Genomic DNA, 14,608 nt, shown 5'->3' on the forward strand with positions numbered 1-14,608 from the left:
CTTAGACAGACTGTGACTGACAGGTAATTTTTTCTTTAATAATTATTTTAAGACTGATTGTATTTGCAATACCTGTATGCTACAAACACCTCCACAACCAGCCTTCAGAGACTGTCACATTTTGAAATTAAAGTAGTGATAACTTTTCTGGCCAAGCCTAGCTAAGATGTCTGCAAGTTAGAGAGAAAACAGTGGGGATTTTTGCATTTTAATTTGCTGTGTTCATCAGAACTAGCCACATATAATACAACATTCTTGGAGCACTTGATTCATATTCTCAGAAGGTCTGTACCAGGGCAAAGCATTCTGAAAGCTGCACTAGGCCCAAGAAACTTTCAACAGCTGCTCTGTGAAATTAATAAGCTGGTTTTGATTTATAAATTCATGACATATGGTATGCAAAGACCAAAAGTGTCAAAGAACAATCATCATTTTATTAGCCACATTTTGAAAGGCACCATTTATAATCCTCTTCCCCTACAAGAACTGTATTTTCAGTATAGTAAATGAAAAAATCATTTTTTATTACTTCTGGTGTTTTGTTTTTTAAGAGTTTCCTACACAGTAATTCTGTGGCATACTGTAAATTAACTGCTGCCTTACAGTAAAAGCATTGAATTCATGAACAGCTGCAATGCCCAGAAACTCCCAGATTGCAGGAAGTATCAGGAAAAACAAATTAAAGTGCTTTAAGGGAAAACCCTTCACCCCTCTATTTTTAAAATCAACAGAACTGTGGCTCCTGTGAACCAGCAATGTGAGTGCTTGGCCAGCCATCATCCTGGCAGAGTTTCCAGAAACTTCTGGCACAGCAGGGATGAAGAGAGGGAAGTCATGTACCCAGCTCTTCCATGAAATGACAAAGCAGATGAATTTGGCATGCTGTTGAAATCTAACAGGGCAACATGATTCTGTGAATCAAAGGATGTCAAGTATGATATTAACACTGGCTTATTCATAAGAACAGAGTCATTTTGTAATGGCAGATCTCTCCCCTTTAGGCAGATTGCATTCTAATGGACTGTGGATTTACTGAAATTATATACTATTACTATAAAGCACTTTTACTATCAGATGTTTCAAGAAAAATTCACAATACTGGGTGTAAGACTTTTCAAATTCAACCAAGAACAGGACTATTTTTGGTAACCCAAAAGTCAAACCCAACAAGGCATTTGGGTTTTTTGTTTGTTTGTTTTTTGTTTTTGCTTTTTTGTTTGTTTTTTAATTTAGAGGACAGGCATCACTCAGCCTGCCTTCACTTATTTTTCCCTTCAATCCTCTTCCTCCTAGACAGCATTAATTTTTGTTGCATACGTTCCCTATAAAACAAACATCTCTCATCTCCAAACACATAATCACATTTACTGCAGATTAATGTACAGCAGGTAGGAAACAAAATTAGAACTTTAGCCTTTGCAAGAAAAAAATTAAAAAACAAGAACATCAGATGAAAAGGGAGTTACAGTGTGCTTCCTACAATATTGACAGCCTTCAGTTTGTTAGCAATATCAATATAAATCCAAAATCATGTGAGCTGGGCCTTCCTACAAGAGTTTATTGCCACGTAGAGACTTTCTATAGTGAGAGAAGTCAGAGCCTAAAAAGATCTGATCTCTAACAGCTAAGAACTCACAATATAATCGAAGTAAGGGACTTCTTCACTTGCCAGTGAAACAAAACTCAAGAACTTTTTTGGAATCATGACACAGGATGCTCAGAATCAACTGTTCATTTGAAACTGTCAGCAAAACCCCAGAAGTGGCAGCAGCAATGTCACAAGATAGACCTCGAGTTCAGCACATTGTTATGGCAATTCAGCAAAGCAAGGGAGCCCAGCTGGAAGAAAGCAGCCCAGGAATTGAGAAAATGCTAAAACTTGTAGAGCAATGTGACTGGGGAGGGACAATCGACAAGGAAGCATTGTGGGACTTCTTGTGGATGATAAAGCCCCTTTCATCCCAAACACTCTACAGGAATATTTGCATTGATTTTTTGATTTCCACTAACAGAAGTTAAGCTATTCCTTATTTAGCTCATGAAAACCATGGAACAGTCAGTTTCCACTAATGTGCATTTCTAAGTATCCTTCTGTTAAATGCCTCAGAGAGAATTCCAGGAAGCATTTTTGCTTTCTAAGAATACTTTTCAAAATAATTCACTGTATTTTATCAGACAGTTTGTGGTGATTACAAAAGCTGTGTGGTTCACAATAAGTAATGAAAACAAACCTTTTCAGAAGATTCCTGGAAAAATGTTTTTTCTTCAAGGGTACTTGAATATATGTACATATTATGTAAATGCAAAGAAACCCAAAGAATAGCACTTTTCAAATAATAATGTCATGTAATAATATCTCTCTTAGACTTACTGGCACTGCAAAGCTTACAGGACACTGCCAGATATGGGCCAAGAACTGATTAACCTAAGAATGGTGATAATGATTCAGGTCAGTATTACCTCTACAGATTGTGTCAGTCCTGAAAATAGATATTTTGCTATTTTTCTCCTCATTCTCAAGATCTCTGTCATTAATTACTTTGAACTCTAGAGTAGAGTTAAACTTTTTGTCATGTGTAGAAACATGAGCAATATGAAGCCAGCCAGCCTTCCACTGGAGATTCCCAATACAGGAATATAATTGTAAGATAGATGGAGATATCTGACAACATATTAATGAGTCTCATCCAAATACCTTTGTATGTAGATGTCTGTATGATCTGAAAAATAAAACCCCACTGCAAGAACATGTTGTGTTGACTAGGCACAGGAAATCATAGAGAAAAAGTTTTTCTTCACTAGGACAGGTAATTATTTTATACTCTGCACAGGTCTGTCTTCACCAAGTCTTTCTCATTTTATGGACGAAACTTCCAACCAAGCAGTTTTCAGGGAAAAATATTATTTGTATTTCTAGAATTGTGCAAGGACTTTGGCATCATTTTGCCATGAACAAATATAAGAAAAATAGTCTTACTCACTCTTCGTGTTCTTTCCACATCTCCACAAGGCAATCTTTTCACAAAATCAATACCAGTCAGTGGTGTCCCCGTTGGAGGCAGTAAGATTGAAGCATCCATCATCAAGTATTCTACATTCATGGGTTTAATCTATAAAAGTATTTTAACATTGATTACCATACAGGACAATAAACATTTGCCTCTTTGCTTTCAAATATAACTCATTGTTCCATATTCCAGAGTTCTGAGAAATTTTAATACCAACTGTCTTACTTGAAGCCCCTTACAAGCAATTTCTGTTTTATATTTGTTCACTGTTCCCTCACACACTGTTGAAGTTTCCATACTGATAGAACAGGGGGCAAGCTCCAAAAGATTACTGAAGAACTACTTCCCTAACACTAAAACCCAAATTTGTCAGGTTTGCTTTTAAGTTTTGACTTAAATTTGTGATTACTTCCACCACAAGAAAGAGTTTCCTATAACTTTTTCTCTCCAGAAATAACTTTCTAGTTTCTAATAATGCAGCAACTTTCAAAGTTAGATATTTCACTAAAAACTTCTATTATTTAGGCTGGTAAGATATGTGTAAGATGTTTCCCATATTAAAAGACTTATTACAACACATCAACTGTAGATTGTGCTTTTTCAAAGAGACAACGAGCAGCTGCTCATTAAATCCCTCACCACTGGGGAAAAAACCCTGTAATTGAGTACCCAAAGCATTTTTATCTGAACTCCAACCTAAGAATTGAAACAGATAATTACTTTTAAAACACATTTACAGGTTAAATATGAACTGAGATCAATCTTAGTAATCCATTAACACCTTCACAGGCAGTACCTCTCCTAGAGCAAAGGGCTCAACGTTTGCTTGCTCCAACCTTGTTTTCCACTGGTAAATAAAGTGACACCATCAAAACTGAGACCTTGCTGGGCTTTGGACAGATATAGGAAGATTTTCATATTGTTTAGTAACTAAGGAAAAAATAAATCCAATGTCCCATTTACGAGGATAATTTTTGTATACTCCATCTCAGAAAGTAATGGGTTTTACTAAATAAAGAGTTGTGAAATTTCACATAAACAATTTATGTAAGCAGAGACACGACTCCTCAGAGATAAAACCACATTTTGTTATTCTCCTGTCAGCAATAAAGACCCCAGTGTTCTCAGTAACTATCAGTAACTGTTCCTGCTCCTGTGCTGTATCTGGGTTTGAGGATTTGGCAGAAAGGTTGTCACTTACTGTCATACTCCGGTATTCGTCTTCAAACATATCCAGAAAAATTTCTTCTCCCTTCCAAAAGCAAGAATATGGACACACCATGAAACCCGAGGGCTGCAGAGCCAGGTTTGTTTGGTTTGATTATGTACAGGGTGTCTGTGAGGGGAGGCCTCTGCAGGACACTGCTGAGCACCACAGCAATGCTGATGGGAAAACACACCAACAGGGAGAGGGATTCCTCTGCAGCCCCTGGAGAGGACCATGGTGGAGCACATACCCACAGGGCAGCAGGAAGATGTGCCCTGAAAGAGCTGCAGTCTGTGCAGGACCCACAGATTATTTTCCTGAAGGACTGCAGCCCATGGAGGAGGAGATCCACACTGGGGCAGGGGAAAGTGTGAGGAAGAAGAGGCAAGCAAGAGATGAACTGTCATGGCCTGACATCAAATCCCTATTTCCCCATCGCCCCTACACCACTCAGCAGGGGGAGAGGGCAGAAGAGACAGGAATGAAGGAACAGAGTTGAGCCTGGGAAAAAGGAGAGGTGGGGGGGAAGGTGTCTGTTTTTATTTTTAAATTTGTCTTTGTTTCTCGCTATCTAAATTTATTTTTATTGGCAATAAATTAATTTTTGCCAAGCTGGCTCTGTTTCACCCATGACTGTAATTAGCAAGTGACCTCGCAGTTCTTTATCTTTACAGCAAGATACTCTCTTCTCTCTCCATCCTGTTGAGGAAGGGCAGTGAAAGAGCAGCTGAGTGAACCTCTAGCAGCCAACCATAAGGTGACTTATTTTTTGGAAGCCATATTGAGCAAACAGTCTTCAAAACTATTCTGACAAAAACAGGAAGATATTTCAGACACTTGAAATCTCTAATGGATTTATTATTCCTAATATGGAAGTTAACACCCAGATCTTATCATTTTAATTATTTCACTGTTTACAACACACACACACACAAAAAAGGCAAAAAGCTGCAAAGGTCTCCAATAAGAAAAAAAGATTAAGTACCAGCATTTCAGATAAGACACAAACAAAAAATAATGTCAAAACCAAACACATTCAATATTAGTGCCAATGATAAAATCCCAGGAATCGTGCTCTAATTGTGTGGCTCCATTCCATGAAACACATAACAGAAGCAACAAAGGGGCATGACTGCTAACTTGCCCTCCAATATAAACCCTGAGTCTTCTAACAGCCCTTTTGTGACATATGTCAGTGTGGCATGGGAAGGGCAGGAAAGGAAAGGAATCCCACAACAAAACACTTCCTTTTCTGTCACAAATTTGGAGTTCTCATATTAAAAAAAGTGCTGCCTTGGGCACCAGTAAAGACTGGGCTGCAGACTTGCTTCTAATTCCACATGATGTAAAGGACTCTTTCTTACAGCATTTTGCATATATACCTTGTAGAAACGACGCAGGAGATGAACACTTTCTTCCCTGGCACCCTAGAAAAGATAAAATGATTTTCAGGGAGTACATACACAATTTACTTATTAATCACATTAAAAAACCCACCCAAAAACTCGTATAGAAGAGACTGTCTATTGATTTCCCCACACACAGTTTTCATCCCAGAATTTGACAGAATACATTCTGAACTTCTGAAAATACAGCTTATGTGAGCTTATTAGTTTCAAAAGAACTTTTCTTTACATTGTTGAGGTGGATGACATGCAAATTTCAGAGAGAAAATTAAACCTAACACTGCTTGGGAAGTTATGAGTTTAAATAGCATGATAACAGCAAAGCTGGGGACAGAACAGAGCTTTTGATTCTTCTGCACAGAGCCACCAATGCCAAGATGTTCTAGAAGCTCAAATTTCACATTTAGGCTTACTGCAATCAGAAATGAAATAAATTTATTCAACTATATTACAAGACTCAAAGACTAGTAATGTTGTGACTGGAAATTTGAAAGAAAATACTCACCTCAAGACAAGCAAGGTGAACATCTTTTATGATGCTGCCATTTTTAGAAAACACGAGCTGCTTCAGCAACAGGCACCCAAGTTCTAAAGTTGCCAAACGGATTTTTCCATCTATGAAAAGAAAATTTCAATACACAAAGAAGCAGCAGTTTAATTATTGTTCTTCTCATTATCTAATGTTCTTTAATATTTTTACTTTTCCCCCAGTTGTCAAACTTGGCTCCTCTGTCACACACACCCTATCAGACAAGCATGACTGCAGATGCTGGCTTACAATGCTGATGGTTAAAAAAGAAAAAGAATTGGAAGAGTAATTTAAAACAGAAGATAATTTAAAGCAGAACTGTGCAATAAGAAGGCAACAAAGATTAACACTGTTGAAAAATAAGCCAAACCCATGCCTTCATTAATCTGCAACCACAGGTTGAACTACACTAAAATTACAAAAGGATCAGAGACATTTGGCATGGATAAAGTCACAAAGTGAAAGGCAGCCTTGTATGCAGTATACTAATAAGGTATAGTTTTTCCTTAAAAGAAGTCCAAAGGATTCAGATACAGCCTGGATCTGAGAATCCAGGGAAGTCAGAGTGAAAGAATGCACTGAGATTTTAAGCTTAGTGTCAGAAGGATTTTAAAAAACGATATTAGAAATTATGTACAGTCTGAGCTCAGTGATCTACACTAAGACAGTATATCCAAGAGACAGACTGACATCTCAGCTTTTGACTCCAACTCCTTCTTTACCACTTCAAAAGTTAGCACTATGCTGTCAGAAACTAAAGATACAAAGGTCAGTACTGCCTCCAAAAAAGAGAAGAGATGTTCTACACAGCATTTATCAAGTGTAATAAAAATCCAGTATTTCCACTCCTCCCCAGCACGTCCCTCCCCAGACAAGCCTTTACTTAAATAAATGCATTTCCTCATCTTGCACTCTTCCCTGTTGCTGCATGTATAAACTCTTCATATATAAACATGTTTTTAATCTCTGACTGGCACATCAGCACTAGTTAATGCTCTCAGATCAGTCTTGCAAGTCAAATAAACATTAGATTTTATTCTGCAAACAATCAGGAATTTGATAATGTGTCCGTTTCAGGGGAAAACCAGTTCCACTCATTTGAAGTTTTAAGGGGGGAAGTGCAGGGAGAAGAGTTGTGGCTTGAACAAAAGTCATATTTCCATGGAATGGGTCACTGAGCATTGTAACCAGATGGTTTTTTTCCAGCTTCAAAAGTTTCAGCTTGGAAGGAAAACAAATACTGGAAAAGCAATACCTGGTTGTGCAGCATAATTCATTATCCTGATGAGCCTTTCTGCAAGTACATGATTATACGAGTTTCTCTCTTCAGCATGTTGAGCTGGAAGCTGAATTCTCTCCAGCTTGACTGGGTCAATTCCTTTTTCAGGGGTGAAGGAAGAAAGGCAAATTAGAAAACAGGAGTATATCCCGAGGCAAGTATTTAACAGACCACAGTAGTTTTCTCAGAACATAATAATTAGCAATATGAAACTAGGCAAGTTAGCTTTGAATTAATATTACAAGGAGGAACAACAGAAAGACTAAAGACATTGATGAATCCCTGAAAATTCTCAGCCTTAAACAGAGCACTCAAATCCCAAAGTGGTTGGTGAAATCCAAACTATTTTGCTGTTTCTGAAATTCTAAAACTATTTGTTTGCATCTAAATCAAATGAAAGTCAAGTCATATATCTGAAGAGCATAGTGACTGAAGGAAAAGGTGAAAGTCTGATTTTAAATTCTGCTCTGGTAGTAAGTGATCTGTTCACACACGTTTAAAAAAAATAAGAATATTATTTTGTAAGTAGAAGCCTCTGATTGAGTACCCTCTCCATGCAAATTAAATTCCCCCTGAATGGTTGTATAAGGAAATTAATCCCATTTTTCTTCAACATATTCCTCTAAAATATGGAGATATTTCTCAGAATAGACTGGTTACTGTAAGACCTCTTAGGACAATACATAATTATGGATTGCTGGGAATCTCCCTGTCCTGTTCTAAAGAATGGTAATAAACAATCTCATAAAACAGAAGATGATTATATTTAGGTTTACAGTTTCTTCCAACCCTGGCCTTGTAGTTAACTCTGCATAACAGCACTTACCTTTGTTGTGTGACATTGCATATAAAAGACAGAGCACAAAGAGGGCATAGTAATCATCTTCAGGACAGTCCAGTGCATTATAGACCATATCAAGAAAAGGTCTGTGGAAAGGAGTAATTTAAAAAAGAGAAAAATGGTTAAGAAAGAAACATATCTATAGAAAAATGAGTAACTATCTTATTCTACATGTAGCTAATGGAAGAGGCAAATTTACAGTAAGGTACATTTTCAGGCATTAAAAAAATTTCTGTTACAGAGTACTCAGATTATAGCCATGCCTTGCATTTACACTCTGCCAATAATTCTGATGCTTTAACAGGATTTGTTACATAATACTTTCCCAGGAATTGATTGTTCAAACATTTACTGGTTGTTTGTGGCACATTTAGTATGTATTGAAAGCTTGTTCTAAGTGTATACGTAAGCAACTTCAAGGAGCTGCTCTCACTGTTGCATAAAAGAAAGAGAATACCTCCAAACTCATGTACTAAACAGAGTTGAAAAGTTCTATTACAAGGAAGCATTTTTCATCAGAAGTTTGGACAAAGCCATTTTGTTCTAGAACAATCAACAACTTTACCATGCAACAGTTATAGGAAAGAAAAATTAATAAGCAGGTAACATTTGAATGAAAAAAAGAAAGCTTTGGATTGCAGATAAACTTTGTTTTCCTGAGTTTAAACACATGTGACCTATGACACTTCTGCAGGAAGTTACAAAGTGCCAAGTTCACCTTTTACCTGTACCCTGAAGAGACCACAAAAGTCAATGTAATCCAGAAGCCGTTTGGACAGATCAGATATGGCTGAGATTTAGCTGATATGAGCACGAGCCTGACTGTAAGGCAGCTTGGCTTCTTGTCTTAGGCTGGCTTGCATCCAATCAGTTGCACCAGTTCAGAGTGTAAGTGAAAATTCAATATATTTTCACAACTGGTCCAGACAAACAAACAATATATCAGGGAAGTGTCACAGTCACCAGAAGATGACAGTCTAGAACCCTGAGTGAAATGAGTTAATTCCCTACCTTTTGAAGTATTTTTTAATAGGGAAAGGAAAAAAACCCCTTATATTACCTAAATTACATTCAAATAAAATACATTAAGGTAACATCAAAGTCATAAAAACAAAGACATTTTCCTGTCTTCAGAGCTAGCAGACAAGAAGCATCCACTACAAACTCATGGTTGTGGTCAGCTGAGGGTCAGCAGGGCTATCAGAGCCCAGAACACAACATACTTCAGTACCTCCTCCAGGCCTGTGGCGCCATCATGGCCACACTTAATGTGCCCCAGTAAAGCCACCAAGTCATAACAAGGGACTTGACCTTCCCGTCAGCTCCACACACATTTCACCACCATGTTCTCTTTTACTGAAACAAGGCAGTGATCAGATTCACAGACCACGTTGTTCCTCTGCTCAGTTCCTGACACTGCAGCACGTCGCCTGTTTCTGAAGCTCCATCACAATCATCCTCTGCGGGAAACCCCACCAAGTTATGATCCCTCTTTGCCCAAGGTCAACACCTCTCTGTGCCTAAGTCAAATTTCCCACATATTGTAGATCTTAAAAGAATGTAACTATTCAAGGAAAACCAACCTAAATAATTAGCAATGTTGAAAACAAACCAAGAGGGCCTTCAGGCTTCCTAAGTGTTAAACAAATCCTAAAGCCTCATGTCACCCTCAGACTGGGGGCTTTTCACACCACAGGGGGAATTCAGCTTCAAGGGTTAAAGAAAGAGGACCAAGACATCCAGGTTCAAGATATTAACATACTTAAATACAAGATAACATGAGGTCTGCTTTCAGACCAACAGACACTAACTAACCTAAAATGTGACCTATGATATAAAAGTAATGTTTAATATAATTTTGTTAAAGCCAGTGGTTTAGCAGGACAAAGCTGCTGAAACATCAGTAGCTGTTCATATAACACCAATATTACATGGTATTATATGATTTCTGTAATTTCTAATGCATTTTTCATTGTTTTAACCCCTGCATACTAATTAGATTTGTGAAATTACATCACTTGAAAAAATTACAGCAGCAAGAGAAATCGTTCTCATTCCAGATGCTTCTTCACAGCATCTCTCTATCTGCATTACCAGAGTCTCAGTCCCAATAACCTGAGGCCAAAACAACTTCCAAGAATCCCACTCACCAACAGTCCTCAAATAGACTAAATACATGATGGACACAGGAAAAACTCAGCTGTAAGAAAATAGCAACCGAAGCCACAACATAGCACAAAGATTTCACATTCTGGAAAAAGGTTTTGCTGTACAGCATATTGCAAAAGAAAGGTAATTTAAAACATGTCTTTAAGCTCAAACTTTCCAGCAGTGAGGCCCATCAAAATAAAAATTACACCCTAAAATACTTCAACTGCCTCTTTTATGTTCTTCACAGCAGTAAAAGGGCTAAGGGAAACCGAAAACTTGACTTAGCTTTTAAAGCTTTTAAACTCCCTTCTGTGCTGTTTTCCATTCATTTTTCAACAACTATGGGACTATTTTTAAAAAACACTTTTAATAGTGAAGTCTGTATTGTAAATATTATCAAATATAAGTAGTTCTTAACTCTGTAAGCATTTTCTTCCTTTACTAGGCTTTTACTACCAACTTGACAGAAGAAGCAGATCAAATGCCATACAAGTGTTCTTCAAATTATTTATTCTTGTGGAGTGTGTCCACAACTGAAGACTGCAACACACTGGGAATCACAATCACCACAGTCATGAATGATTATTCCAGTTAGGGAAGGCTCACTTTGGGTATGGCATGATGTCCACTGCATTTTCCACTACCACATGGCACCTTATCCACAAGACTCAGTGATTTCCATCAGTGTAGGGCAGAAACTGTACACACTGGAGCAAATCTCTTGAGAAATTTAGCTACTGTTTCTAATACTACATTTGGCATAGAAGATAACACAAGATTTTAAGCTACAGCAGCTTATCCACAGGTATTTCCAAAAATTCACATATGTAACTAAGGCCACTACCAATTGCACTACACAAGGTCTATCCTTATTTTAAAAATATTTTTAGCTCTGCACATTCTTTGATATAGATGCAGGATGCTGTGAGATCATGTCTGCAGAACAAGAGAGTACTGAACTGCAGACATTTGCCAAATGCATCACATCTAAGGATTTTGCACTTTTTGAGACCTGAGCATCACAGTCATTTTAGTATTCAATGCAGTCATGACCAATTTCTTTATAAAAGCCATTTGGCACATATTTTAGTCAAATTATCAATAATCTAGAACAACGCATTTTAAAGTCAGTTCAAGTCAAGGTTCAATTTCACTTTTACAATGAAATGAAATGTTATCTTTATTAATGAATGTAATCTAAGGTACATCAAAGCTATAATGGAGACAGAATGAAATTCTGGGAATACCAGGCAGCATTTCCCAAGTTTAAAAATAAATTTAAAATGCTATTAAACATGTGCATTTCCCCACCAGACACATCTGCAAGTACTTTTGTGTCAGATACAGCACGTTTGGTTTCTTTTCTCTAACATCCTATTAACAGGAACACAAAATTCTTACTGAGAAGGTGCCTTACAGATATTTAATACATCCAAGTTTAAATTTTTAAGGCAGGGTGATTTCTGCTCCCAGAAACACTTAAAAACTGTATTTTCAATAGAAGTCTTCAATACCCTTAAGATACACTAATGGACCCTGGAAACTGTAGGTTAGAAGGGTTTATCTGTAACTACTACCACTAAAATTTTGCCAAATTCAGCCCTGAACTGAAGAGTTTTCCTTGTTTTTTTCCCTACGGGTGCATACAGAACTGACAAATGTGACCTTAAACATAATTAAGAAAACTTCTTCTGGTTTAATTTAGAGGTTTAGAAAATTCTGGAATGCAAACATTTATATTCTGGTTTTGTTGTGTTAATATTCTGTAATTTAACTTTACCAACTTAATGTACCACAATTGCCATAAAGGAAAGCACAAACTTTGCAAAGGAACAGGATCATTTGTGCAACTGATGAGCAGAGAGGTTACATCCCACTTTTCTGTTTATTCCCTTATATGTGATGCAGAAGAACCCTGTAATTTTAACTGGAAGCAGATTTGAAACATCCCTTAAGAGAATTGAAAGAGATAAGGGGAGGACAAGGAAGGAAACAATTCAGCAAAATATATTACAGTTCCTTTATACCTGTTCCAGTTTGTTATCTCACTCCCAGAAGCAGCTGCACTCTTTTCTTCATCTGTTGTATTCTGTTCTGTCACAGTAGAGATGGACAGCTCTGACAGCTTACACCTCTCCATGATTACCATCTCTATTTCTAAAAAAACCAAAACACACCACCAAAATTGGATATTTTTAAAGTTATCACAAGCTCTTCTCTATTTTCTGTTTGCCATTAGAAGTGACTGATGCATCTGTACATAAGAGGTATAACCACAGCCTCGGAAAGGTTAATGAATGAATAGATGTAGGCAAATTTTCTTCCCAATAAAGAACTTTGTTTACATTTCTTTAAGGAGTTTGATGAGATAAGAAATGTAAACATACATAAAATATGTAAAGAAATCAAACATATCATTTTGGCAAATAAACAAGCAACAGTAAGCTCCCTCCCCCACAAACCACAGGAAGAAAGCACAGAACCTCTTTCTGCTAAAAAGATTTCTCTGTGAGGATGCTGGTGAGAGTGGGGCATGGGTGGACATCAAGTTTCAAGGAGGGTGTAAAGAGGCCTCTACAATTACAGCAAACAGGACACCTGGGCCCTAAGTGCTTCAAACCTGACTTTCAGTGGAACCATTAGGACCAAATCCAGCTTTTGCTTAAGAATTTGGACAAAGATGATGACTAAATGCACTAGGTTAAACAGTAGATCATTTCAGATTTTCCTCAAATCTGATAGGCAATACACCATCAGCTATTTGGCACCATTTAAAGAAAGCCTTCTCAAACAGACTGCTTACCTAAACCTAAATTCAACCACGTTTGGACAGGACTGTCAAAGCATAACTCTTGTTTTCAATTGCTTGCATGCCATTCTGCCACAGAGGTTTTTTTTTTTTTCAATTTATGTCTAACAAATACCAGTTTCTGATGTTTTCCTTCTAATAGTTACTAACTAGTACAATAAACAGTTACAATGCACTGTAAGATCACTCATCCTATAAAACCAATTCTTCCTAGGTTTGCATTACACCAAAAACCCTGAAAATGTACGATTAAAAAAATCTAAGAGTTAAAGATGTTTTCAGTTTTGAACTATTTAATATCATCATCTACCATGTACTGTCACTTATAGCACACTTGTTAAATTTTACCATTGAAACATGCATAAAATACTCCCAAACCGTCGTGCATAGCTGAAGTGGCTCCAGCATCTGCCTCACCACAAAAGAAAACACAAAGTTGTCAAGTCTATTATTAAGTGCCCCATACCCACCCACACCTTGGTGCAAGGCATGCATTTGGGATAAGGGCTCAGGACTACAGGAAGATAGGAAAACACTTTCATAGTTTTTAATCAGATTAGAAGTACATGTTCTCACAGAATGATTTAACACGAGAAAAAAAATACAGCCAAAGACTTAAACAAACGTAATAGTCCTGTGTTTACCTCGTGCAACAGGAGAACAAGTCACATAACAAATCACAACTAGGTCTATACAGTAAATAGAAGTACCTATACTATAACCATTGTTTTTATTTGCTGGTATACTCACCTTCATTTTCACTGCTTGTTCTTATGCCTTTTGAACTTGCTTCTGTACCTTTAGTTTTATCAAGGTCATCTTGGTTATCTTCAGATCCTCTCTCCTCTTCATCCTCTTCACCAACATTTTTATAGTTGGGTCGTTTTTGCATCCTCTTCTTCCCCTTCTGTTTATTAATTTCAAGAGACCTCTCAAGTGTTTCTGTTGGTTTGATGAAACATCTGATACTGGACTTTGCCTGTAAATTTGAAGAGTTTACACTGAGTTACAGCAAGTATTTTTAACTGTTATTCATAAAGAAACTTCAGTTCATACAAAACATGGGGCTTAGAATGTAAATTGGCATACTACTTACAAATCTCAATTCCGTTTTAAAATACAAAAAAGCAAGTTGTATCAAATCATCAGTAGCACACACTACCTAATAACATACTCTGAAGATTCATCATTAAAAGTATGCCATCTTGAGACAAGAAGATACAGAACTACATATTTCATCAATAGAAGTTTATTAGATTGTTTCCCCCTTCTTTGAACAGGTAAGATAGACAGTGCACATAAAACTAAAATACCTTTTGTAAAAAGGATGGAGGCAGCAAAATCCTAAGCGTGTGTTGACAGTAGTGTATTAATATGA

The 14,608-nt window shown here is 37.1% G+C and overlaps 1 protein-coding gene across 6 annotated transcripts in view; it reads right to left on the reverse strand.

Moving 5' to 3' along the window:
* Positions 1-14,608, reverse strand: part of CLEC16A (C-type lectin domain containing 16A) — a 60,645-nt gene that overhangs the window by 26,059 nt on the left and 19,978 nt on the right. For all 6 annotated transcript variants that reach the window (XM_027654813.1, XM_027654811.1, XM_027654812.1 and 3 more), the window contains 8 exons: positions 13,981-14,209; positions 12,449-12,578; positions 8,256-8,356; positions 7,406-7,528; positions 6,127-6,236; positions 5,598-5,642; positions 4,210-4,260; positions 2,982-3,110 (listed from right to left, as the gene is read on the reverse strand). In XM_027654813.1, coding sequence (XP_027510614.1) covers positions 2,982-3,110; positions 4,210-4,260; positions 5,598-5,642; positions 6,127-6,236; positions 7,406-7,528; positions 8,256-8,356; positions 12,449-12,578; positions 13,981-14,209 — 918 coding nt within the window. The remainder of the gene's footprint in view (positions 1-2,981; positions 3,111-4,209; positions 4,261-5,597; positions 5,643-6,126; positions 6,237-7,405; positions 7,529-8,255; positions 8,357-12,448; positions 12,579-13,980; positions 14,210-14,608) is intronic.

Source organism: Corapipo altera, unplaced genomic scaffold (assembly GCF_003945725.1).
Source record: "Corapipo altera isolate COAL_440 unplaced genomic scaffold, ASM394572v1 98, whole genome shotgun sequence".
Taxonomy (NCBI): Eukaryota; Metazoa; Chordata; class Aves; order Passeriformes; family Pipridae; genus Corapipo; species Corapipo altera.